This window comes from Zootoca vivipara, chromosome 12 (genome assembly GCF_965207765.1).
Source record: "Zootoca vivipara chromosome 12, rZooViv2.hap1.1, whole genome shotgun sequence".
Lineage (NCBI taxonomy): Eukaryota > Metazoa > Chordata > Lepidosauria > Squamata > Lacertidae > Zootoca > Zootoca vivipara.
In genome coordinates this window covers 33,087,207-33,098,685 of record NC_142595.1, presented here as the reverse complement: position 1 = coordinate 33,098,685, position 11,479 = coordinate 33,087,207, and the positions used below count along the sequence as shown (strand labels likewise).

At 43.1% G+C, this 11,479-nt stretch overlaps 1 protein-coding gene across 1 annotated transcript; it reads right to left on the bottom strand.

Moving 5' to 3' along the window:
• Positions 1-3,998: 3,998 nt before the first annotated feature.
• Positions 3,999-9,526, bottom strand: LOC118095477 (vomeronasal type-2 receptor 26-like). The gene is made up of 5 exons (XM_035136728.2): positions 9,389-9,526; positions 7,622-8,482; positions 7,105-7,332; positions 5,825-5,951; positions 3,999-4,909 (listed from the first exon to the last, which is right to left on the bottom strand). The coding sequence occupies exons 2-5, from the start codon at positions 8,456-8,458 to the stop codon at positions 3,999-4,001; spliced, it is 2,103 nt and encodes a 700-aa protein (XP_034992619.2). The 5' UTR covers positions 8,459-8,482; positions 9,389-9,526.
• Positions 9,527-11,479: the final 1,953 nt, after the last annotated feature.

The window sequence follows — 11,479 nt, the reverse complement described above, 5'->3', positions numbered from 1 at the left end:
AAATCAAACACGGACATACCTAAATAATAACAATACCCTCCATTCTGTGCACAATGACACCACAGCACCTCCATGCTGGGAGACCTTGCTCCTCTGAGATCTCAGGTAGCCCAGAAGGGAGAGCTGGGGTAAGACATTTTTCTGCCTGAGGTGGAGCGATGAATAGCACATCCTACACACACACACAAGTCTAGGTGCATAGTACCCAAGGCTGGCCAAGTTATTTTTTTGGACACCTGAGGCAGAATACCCCCACAAGCAACTCTCCCTGACCCTGGCAATCAAAATGGATTAGGCCAGATTGAACGAACCCTGTGTGCTAGTAAAAGACAGCACAAGGACTCCCATGAGCGTAATGGGGCTACCCCCCATGCTTCTTGGGCACATGCCCCCACATCTCCCCCACATCTGCTCTGGGGAGTCAGGAGAACTCCCAGACAGGGGCGTCTTGCCCATAGAGGCAAGTGGCGTGGGGCACCAGGGTGACAAGTTCTGGAGGGCGACAGGGAAGAGGTGGAGGCTGGACGCAGTGCCTCCCTGCATCAGCTCGCCGCCCTCGCCCGCCTTGCTGAAGCAGCGCAGTGCCTGGAGCCTCCACCCAGGGCTGCCCCTACAGCAAGGCTGGGTGACGCAGGGCTGCCAGGGGGGTGCCGCGCTGCTGTGCCCGTGGCAGCCATGCGGCGGGCGCTGTGAAACAGGGCGCTGGGGGCGCTGGAGGGATCTTCGCACCACGGCACCAGGGCGCCAGATATGCTTAAGACGGCCCTGCCTCCACCTCTTCCCCGCCAGAGGAGCCGCCCTCCAGCCACTGCCCGCCTCCCCCAGCCCCGCAAAGCTGCCAGCAGTGCAGTAAACAGGTCGCCTACTCTGGGAAACGGGAGGGCGCTGGAGCGATCTTTGCACCACTGCGCCGGATATACTTAAGACGGCCCTGCTCCCAGAACAGCATAAAGAGGGAGGAAAAGGGAGACAAACACCACAATGCTGTTGCTACCCAAAGAGCCACTGTCCTCCTGCCAACCTTCCCCCAATTGCCCTGAATTCTATTGTGTAGGTAAGGGGAACCTCTGGTTCTCCAAGTTCCATCCACCCTAACCAGCATGACCAATGCTCAGGGTTGATGGCAGTCATATATCAAAATATATGGAGGGCACCAGGGTGGGGAGGGATGTAGAATGCCATGCACATTGATACTGCTATATCAACAACAGTTGTCTCCCTAGCATCTGTTATATGGAGACTTCGAAATATGGCAACCATACTTCAGACATAAAATGTGAGTTTTCGTATAACAGTGTCCTGGAATGGGTTTTCCAATGCTTTCCAGATATAAGCCTTCAACAATCTCTTTAAGAAATGGAGCATCAGTCAGAGCATTAACAACAACAACAACAACAAAAACAACAACAACAACAACAACAACAACAACAATAATAATAATAATTTATACCCCACCCATCCAGCTGGATTTCCCCAGCCACTCCATCACAATATTAAAAATAGAATAAAACATCAAACATTAAAAACTTCCCTAAACAGGGCTGCCTTCAGATGTCTTCTAAAAGTCAGATTGTTGTTTATTTCCTTGACATCCGATGAGTTTGAAATCCATTGCTTTTTTCCTTGTTGCTGTTCTTTCACCTTAGCTATATGTACTCATGTGTTCCCTGCTTCCCTAAAATGCCACACTTTAACAAAATCATTGGATGCTGTGTTCTACAAAGCTGGAAAGAGACAGCCATAGACATTTCAAAACATGCCTCAGGGCTTCCTTGTTCCAGTGCTGGAGAACATTCCCCTTTCCCCTGGTACAGCAATTCTGCACTTGGTAGTGATGAAAGAGGCTGCATATGAATCTGCCAACTTTCAAAAAAATGAAGAAGTAGTAAATGCAATCTTGACATTGTCTGACACTGATGAAAGCAGGGTTGTGAAAGTCTAGATTATTTATTAGCATCTGCAGAGCAAGTCAAATCATATTATTAAATATATGCTGAAGGATGCACAAGACTCCTACAAATCAAGGTCAAAAGGTAGACTAAGGTTGCAATACTATATACACTTAAAGGGGACCCCTGACCATTAGGTCCAGTCGTGACCGACTCTGAGGTTGCGGTGCTCATCTTGTGTTATTGGCCGAGGGAGCCGGCGTACAGCTTCTGGGTCATGTGGCCAGCATGACAAAGCCACTTCTGGCAAACCAGAGCAGCGCACAGAAACGCCGTTTACCTTCCCGCTTGGAGCAGTACCTATTTATCTACTTGCACTTTGACATGCTTTCGAACTGCTAGGTTGGCAGGAGCTGGGACTGAGCAACGGGAGCTCACCCCGTCGCAGGGATTTGAACTACCGACCTTCTGATCAGCAAGCCCTAGGCTCTGTGGTTTAACCCACAGCACCACCTGCGCTACACTTACCTGGAAGTAAATCCCATTGAACTTATTAGGGTTTACTTCAGGTAGACATGTATACGTTTGTACTGTTAAAAAATAAATACTATACTATGTATCATGATCTCCAAACCTAGTTGTGCATTGGCCACAACCTTTTGTACAGTAGGCTAGTTTCTTCATACACTCACACCCCTCTCTACCCCCCCCCCATTCAGCCAAACAAAAATCCGAGTTCAAGGACACAGTCCAGCCAGGCAATCTCTCAGGACATTCTATACAAGATCTCAAAGTAGCTGTCTTATTACAAAAGAATTTCAGAAATAGACTGGAAAGAGAAGTTGCTGAATTGCAACGTATTACCAAACTTAAAACCACGGAGAGACCTGGTCTGAATAGAGACATTGGATTCTTATGTCATTATACATGATGAAGCTATTTTTAGCCATCTCACTTCTTGCTTTTTCTTGTAAGACCAATTGAAGTCGTTAACAGTCATCAACAAGTTTCCACACCTATCAGTCAAATACCCATTCCCACCACCCTTCTGAGTGATACCGCTCCCCACCCTCTCACTATATATAAGGGTCTGGTGACTTCTGTTTCAGTGTATCTGAAGAAGTGTGCATGCACACAAAAGCTCATTTCAATGACAAACTTAGTTGGTCTCTAAGGTGCTACTGGAAGGAATTTTTTAATTGGGTTTATTTCAGCATCAGCCAAGTTGGGTTGAGACAGCCAAAGGATCGCTGAGGGTCTGTGTCCTGCCATTTTTGGAAGTGGCTCCCGCATTATTTGCTGCAGGACAGCTGCTGCCTACTGTTCCTCTTTGTTTTTTTTAGTATGCTCATGCTGCTTTGCTTTGCCTTCTCCACTCCCTCAATGCCAACAGGAAGAGGTGAAACAGCACACAAACAGTGCACACTCAAGAATCGTTGAAGTACAAAAAGGTAGAATGCTCTGAGAATTTCTTAGTCAGCAGATCCCATGGGAGAAGAATTTGAGAAGCAGCTCATGGATTTCAAGAAGAGCTGCTGAAAGGGAGACGAGAGTAAGATGTATGGGCTCCATAGTTTCCCTTTAGACAATTTCTTATCCAGTATTCCAAATAAAGTTTTTAACTTGTGGTAAATTGAAAAGCTCCTAAAAGAAAACGTGAGTTAGAAATATAACGATATACAGTATGCATTTCCTGCTTATGAAACAAATGTTCCTGGAAATCATTCATTAGGCAAGTGTTTGCATAAGAAGTCCATAATTTCCATTATTTCCTATGGAAACATTTCTAATCAGGGATTTATCCAATCCCCACCCCCACCTGATATCTTCCTGAAATGGCTGCAACCAATCAGTAAAAGAGAGACAAAGGCAAAAATTGATTTGTCCAGTTCCCCTGGTCTCTGATTCATCTGTTCAGGTATCTGAATTTGCAGAGTGTATAGTGAGGTTTGGGCATAATTCTTTATGCTTGAATATGTAAAATTTCAAATAGTGAGGGGGCAGATAGTGGGATAGATAAATAAGATTTATCTGTGCTGACTACTACAAATATTCTGCTCTGCATATTTGCAACTTTAGATCATAAACTAAAACAAAGCTTGCAGGTTCTTAATTTTTTCTGTGTTTTCTTCTTATTAGCTCTTCCCTATTGTTCAGTTCAGGTCTCCATAATATAATGTAACATTTTGGTGAAAAGATGCACCCTAACACCCCAGCACTGGAGGCTAAGATAGAAAAGATCTCCACCGCAATCATGTATTTTCCTTTGGTGCTCAGGTAGGATGGAATAAAGGAGAGCCAAACACTGCAAAAGACCAGCATGCTGAAAGTGATAAACTTGGCTTCATTGAAACTGTCAGGTAACTTCCTGGCAAGGAAAGCCACAATGAAACTGAAAATGGCTAGGAAGCCCATATAGCCAAGAACAGAGTAAAACAGAGTCACAGACCCCTCATTACATTCCAATATAATTTCATCTGTTACAGAGTGCATGTCCACATCTGGGAATGGGGGAGAGGTTGCCAACCACACCATACAGATACCTACCTGAACCAAGGAGCACGACAGAACAATGTAGTTGGCTAGTCTTTTCCCCACCCACCCCTTCATCTGGGATCCTGGCCTAGTGGCCATGAAAGCTAGAACCACAGTGATTGTTTTTGCCAAGACACAAGAAACAGCTGCTGAAAAGATTATGCCAAAAGCAGTTTGTCGGAGGAGACATGTCACATTCTCAGGTCGGCCAATGAATAGCAGTGTACAAAGGAAGCAGAGCAAGAGGGAGATGAGGAGAGTGTAGGTGAGGTTGCGGTTGTTGGCTTTGACAATGGGAGTGTTGTGGTGCTTCAGAAATGCTCCTAGGATCAGAACTGTGATCAAAGCAAAGGACAGAGAAAAACAAGCTAAATTGATTCCTAATGGTTCATCATAAGACAAGAAGGTCACCATCTTGGGAATACAGAAATCCTGGTTTTTGTTTGGATATTTCCCATCTGTGCATTTCTGGCAGTCGTTCATATCTGCAACATGAAATGATTTGGTCAAGCCATTAAGCTTTCTGGCACCAGTTTGAAGAACATGCCAGAGCTCCAACACTACTAAACACTCTCTATTTAAAGTTACAGGTAGGTAGCCGTGTTGGTCTGACGTAGTCGAAACAAAATAAAAAAAAATTCCTTCCAGCAGCACCTTAGGAGACATACCTGCCAAGTTCCTGTCTGAGAAATAAGGGACCGGACTGGAAGTAGCAGACCGGAAGTAGTGCTGCCACCATTTTGGAACTGGGCGGAGCATGCTTTTGATGCTACTTTGCCCAGTTCCAAAATGGCTGCCGCGCCAGAAGTCACACCGCAGCCATTTTGGAACTGGGCAGAGCTGCATCAAAAGTCGCTTCTGAGCATGCTCCGCCCAGTTCCAAAATGGCCACCGCGCCAGAATAAACCGGGGAAAAAAAATCTGTTTTTTCAGCTGGGAACAGCTGGAAAAACGGGGGTTTCCCGGGGAATACAGGAGACTTGGCAGCTATGCTTAGAGACCAACTAAGTTTGTCAGTGGTATGAGCTTTGTGTGCATGCACACTTCTCCAGGTATCTGAAGAAGTGTGCATGCACACAAAAGCTCATACCAATGACAAACTTAGTTCGTCTCTAAGGTGCTGCTGGAAGGAATTTTTTTATTCTCTATTTAAAATTAGTGCAGATATGATGAAATGTGGCAGAGGCTGAGTGGTTAAATTATTTTTAATGGCCAGCTATTCACTGTTGTTGTTTTTTTATTAAAAAAATTAAATAACAGATCACAGACACACTCCAGATTATTTTGTCTCCAGTAGCTTCCTCACAGCCTCTCCTTACCAAACTGTTCAATCATACCACCTAAGAAAAGTATTGCTGTATACCTATTCCTCTTAATTACATTTGAAATATATTTCTTACCATTCTGGTTCGAAATCTTCCCTTGTGGACATGGGATACAATCATAACAGCAGAATAGCTGACCCTCCTTCACTATCTTGCTGTAACCAGGAGCACAACTCTTGCTACATATTGAAAGGGGTCGTGTCTAATCCATACATGAAAGAGAATAAACATGTTCAGACTAAAGAGTTTGGGGCTCCTTACGTTTCTAGGGATTTTCCATATGCATTTGAAATGACAACATAATTCAGTAATGTACGAATGGGATCAATACTTCTATTTCCCCCTTTTATAACATTAAAAATGGCACGACATTGGGGCTCTCACCTACATGGATTGGTGAGAGCCACAATGTTGTACCATGGTGGACAATATGAAAAGCCAATGAGGGATAAAAAAGCAGGAGCATGGTCACACACCCCTCCCCACTCTCAGCAAAGGTCATCCACTGGGGCAAGCAAGGCCAATTGTATTCTGCGGCCAGGTTGGGACTGGATCTAAGTAATCTGTGTCTTCCAAGAATGCCCGCAGCTGCTCCTACAGGGCCCTCTCTGCCACCTCCCCCCCCAAAGCAGATACTTACAACTGGTCAATAGTTGTTCCAATCCAAAGGGTCCAGAGTTGGTTTCTGCAGGCGCTGTCTCCCCACTGCCTCTTTCAATGCAACACTTGCAATGGGGACCACCTTCTCATGCAGTGAAGTGTTAACCACACACTGGACCCAAACAGTCACCCCCTGGCCCCCCTTCCTATAAGCCAGTAGGGATGGGGCCAAAGGAGCACATGTAATGGCCTCAAGTTGCAGGTCTGATTCTATTAGCTGTTAGGTGGCACTGTGGGTTAAACCACAGAGGCTAGGGCTTGCCGATCAGAAGGTCAGCAGTTCGAATCCCTGTGACGGGGTGAGCTCCCGTTGCTCGGTCCCTGCTCTTGCCAACCTAGCAGTTCAAAAGCACGTCAAAGTGCAAGTAGATAAATAGGTACCACTACAGTGGGAAGGTAAATGGCATTTCCATGTGCTGCACTGGTTCGCCAGAAGCGCTTTTGTCATGACTTGGAAGCTGTACACCGGCTCCCTCAGCCAATAATGTGAGATGAGTGCTGCAACCCCAGAGTCGGTCACAACTGGACCAAATGATCAGGGATCCCTTTACCTTTACCTTTAGAGATTAATATTTTAGTTATTTTAGTTATAAAAGGTCTAGCCCAACCTCGAACATCTAATAAACTCAGGGCAGGTTAAAAATATAACGTTCAACATTTGAATAATTCCCTACGTGTCTAGAATTGGATCCTACCTGGTTAAACCAGTTGTGCCATGTTATGTCATCCTCACTGATTGTGAATGCTTGGTCTGCAGGACTCTCAGGATCAACCTTCCCAACTTTCACGGAATGAAATGATTGGTTCAAGGAAAAAATCCAGTTGACAATGTCCAATCCAGCCACTACCTCCCCATTCTGGTTGAAAGATATTTTGTCCCCCACACTGTTGTTAAATGAGATAACTCTAAGGAATTGATGGAGCTAAATAGAAACATAAAAGGCAAGACTAGAAAAAGGGCCCATTTAGATCTTTCAGACGATGCTTTACATTTGAGTGGGAAAGGAATGATGCAAAATATGCCCATTCTTTATATCCCAGAGAAGACCACAAAGAGTCTAACAGGGTGTCTGATTGTAATAAAGGCTATTGTGTCCTTTCTAGGTGGAAAGGGAAGGAAGGAAGGAAGAAAATGTTAGCACAGTAAGAATTGGGAGAGAATAACATTCAATACACGATGCGATGCCAAATGAAGGATTTTGAATCCAGTACCTGCCAGAGCTGTTGAATTTGAAGCTTTGGTCCTTTTTCACCCACCATTCCTCTCCGTTTGGGTACAGATGAGGACATGTCATGTAACGCATGGGCCACGGCATAGACAGCATTGTAGATGCTGTAGCTGTGACCAGTCATGGATAATTCAAAATAAGTTCCAGGAAGGCTCTCCATCTTCTCCTGTCCTGTACAAATGTCTCCACTCACATTATCCACAACCACATTAGGGAACGTGCAGCCAAATGCCTGTTGCCAGAATGGCATTATAAAACTATCTCCTCTTCTGTTGAATGGGATTCTGCTTGCAACAAATTGAAGGAAACCAGGTGTATTACTGGAGTGAATTTTGAAGGACAGTGTGCCATGGAATGATTCGGTTTCCCAAGTTTTTTGATAGACCAACGAAGTGAACTCCACTTGTGCTGTCATTATCCATACTGTACCTTTTGGATTCTCGCTCATGTGTTCGAGTTCTGATACATATGGAAACCATCTGAAAATGGTCATGAAATATGATTCTCCATAGGCTACCACTACATTGGCTTTGCTGGCAATTATTGTATCATGAATTTTTGCTCCCATTTCTAGCATATCATTAATTCCACTGACAAAATTAAAACTGGGGATTTTTTCTAGGAAGGCAAAGCAGATACCATTCTTGGAAAACAGTGGAACTACAATATGTGCAAATCTTTCTCCAATGTCATTATTCATAACAATGGCACCAATCCATGTCCATCCAAAATACAGCAGCAAAGAGAGAATCCCCATGTATTGTTGGTCTTCCTGAGGTGCCATCTGGTAGAAGGAAAGGCCTGGAGTTTTATCATTCATCACAGGAGCAGAACCATAAATGAGCTAAGGAAGTATTAACAACAGGGGAGAAAGACAATAATAAGAATGGCATTTTCAAATGTTGAAAAAAAACCCCAACCCACATTCAATTAATAGTTAGAACAACCCTCTAAGAAAGGGAAATTTTTATTGTTCCTGTGACACAGAAAGGAATCAGATATTCAGGAAATGGGAGCCAGTCTATTGTTATCTAGTGAGTTCAATGCTTAATGGATAATTGCTGTTGACTCTAATGAAAAGAAATAGACTTGAACTCAAATACCTTTGCTAGGACACTCCATTAGAATGGAGTCAAACAATTCTTCATCTCATCCACCTCAAAAATGCCTGTTTTATCGAAGGGGAAAGTTCTGTTCTAAGGTGTTTTATGAACTTGGAAGCAAGTACTTGAAAGCCACTCACCTTTTCAAGAGAAGGGAAGTCTGGTGAAAGTGTGTGTGTAGGTCTGTCTGTATAAGCCCCGTCCTACTCTACAGCACTATATTTTGATATCAAATGCCATTGGCTCAGAGAGCAAGAAGTATGAGGCAGTGAGAAGGTTTCATGCCCATCTCCAACATGTCCAACATGTCCAGGTTCATAATAAATATAGACTCCCCTCCCACACTGTAGCCAAAGGGGTGAGCACTTTTTATTTTGGGTTGAACTTTTACAAATGTCCACTTTGGCTCTCAGAGTGTGGACCTTGGCATGCAGATAAAAAGTTAAACCTTACCAGATTATCTGATTAGTTGCAACATTCAGCTGCAATGAATGTTCATGAAGAATGTTTTTCTCAGCCAGCACAAGACAGTCATGAAAAATATATAAGATCTGTATGATTATTTTATGTGCACCCATTTCTAACTCCAATCAATGAAACGAAAGCAGAAAGAAAAAATGGATTCCAATACTCCACAAATAACCTACCTGTGGAATCTTATAGATATCCAAGATGGTTGCAATGTAAAGGGAGATTTCGGAGTCCAGTCCCCCAATGACTGCTGTCAGACTATTCTGGACACTACATCTGAAATTGGGGATGAACCTGTCTAGAGTGGATTGAAATAGCAGAGTGGCATGATAGGTCCACTTTGCACTTAAATAGCTGTCATAGATGTGGAAACCCAAGGTGACATTGGGTAAGAGCTCTGAGTTTTCATTGATTTCCTTCACCGCGTAGTCCAAGGCCAGAATGTGTTGGTAGTTCTTAGGCACAATGCTAGAATGAGAGATGGATTCTGTATCAGAAGGGTTTCCTTTATGTAGATAAAGAAAGAAATGAATGGAAGAAAATGTAAAAAAAGAAGAAGTAAGGTAGCTTTGAAAAGTGTGACTATGTGGAGTAAAGGGAGCTTCTTTTCTTCAGTGTTCTCTTTAACATCATAACCTTTTCTACAGCTCAAATGAATAACCCAGAGTTCTGCAACTCCAATACTTCGTTATATTATTTTAGTGGAATAAAGGAAGGAAGAAAAGTCCTTACACAAGCTCTTCCAGTAATGCTGGAGGGGGTTCTTTAGTGAAGGTGAATGAGCTGGAGATGAAGCGAGCCTGAGAGACAATTCCACCAATGATAATATCTCCTGGCTGATGGTACTTTTGAGGCGGAGGGTGAGGACTATGGACCCTGCATTGAACATTGCAAACCTTGCATACCATGTGAGGGAGAAATACCAGCTGCAAGACCACTAAAATCAACATTACAAGGGAAATATTCATTCTACACCCAGATTCTCTTATTTTGTTCTTCCACAGTAAAATTGGACTTTCTGTGATGATACGTGTCTGCTAGTTTGGTCTTCTGATAGGAATATCAGTATAGAATAGAAACTATAGAATGAGAAGCAGAGGTGTGCAGAAGATAGGTCAGAATCTACTAATACATGGTATTATGAGCGCAGTTCTGGTTCTGAAAAGAAATTCCAGGGCTGAGCATGTGCTCAAAGGTATTCTGTTCCCTAATCCTTAGGATATGTTGTCTCCCTGCTGCTATCTGATACCTGGCTCCACTGGTGGTTCTTGGGCTTCTATAATAAAACAAAGGAGATTTTGCAAGCCTGATATCTGCCTGCTCCTGATGCAAATTATCCAAGTCCTCTCCTTGGCTCTAAGTGGTACTGGCTATACTTATGACATTGTTCACCATCTTAGCTATTAGTTTTGCTCGTGATCCCTGAAACTGTCTAGGATTTTCGAGAAGCAGCAGAGTTATAATTACATTTCTTTGGATAATGAGAGAAGTGGGCAATTATGGTCAAAGTTGGGTATTCCTGTGGGTTTTGAGATTGCAGCAGAATTAATTGCCATCATTTTGGTCATAAATAGGAAGTTAATCACCAACTTAAATCCGGGGAATTGCTGAAGAAATATTGTTTTTCACATCTGAACTATAGCTTTATCTCCTATTAAGAGAGTAGGACTTGGAATGACAGAGAACAAGAAAATGATACCAAGAAAGAAGCTTGCCACACTTTTGTGACATTATTCTGGTTCTTCCCAAGGCAAGGCATTTCTCAAGTGTAGATTCCAGCAATAATGGACTGGTGTGGGAGCAGAGAAGTAATGATTATACTTGTTGATGCAGCTGAACTTCTTGAGAATATGCCAAATAAAAGACATTTACTCAACAATCTTTTTTGAATTTTGAAATAATATTGTAACCCCCCCATCTAACCCTGTGTTATTTTTGGTTTTTGCAACCTGAGCATGCCTTTGTTATAGGGGGAAAGTTGTTTACCTATCATACTGTCTAATGGAATACAGTTAACAGAGCCATCTGTCCAGGGTTATATATTTCATTTATGGTATATACAGAAAACACACAACTCATGCACATTAATTTGTGTTCATTCAACTTTATATGCTTAGCATAGATAGATGATAGATCGATAGATGATAGATTGATGATAGATCGCTAGATTGATGAATTGATCAATGACAGATAGATAGACAGACAGGTGATAGATAAGGAGTGGCAAGGAGGTAGGCATCCAAGGAGGTAGCCATCTGTCCAGGGTT

Bases quoted from the DNA above. Each gene is read 5' to 3' on its own strand.
- LOC118095477 (XM_035136728.2), bottom strand. From the start codon at position 8,458: ATGAATGATAAAACTCCAGGCCTTTCCTTCTACCAGATGGCACCTCAG. The intron at 5,952-7,104 runs GTAGGATCCAAT...TGTATGGATTAG, and splicing joins GGCACAACTGGTTTAACCAG to ACACGACCCCTTTCAATATG. The intron at 4,910-5,824 runs GTAAGAAATATA...TTCATGTTGCAG, and splicing joins GAAGATTTCGAACCAGAATG to ATATGAACGACTGCCAGAAA.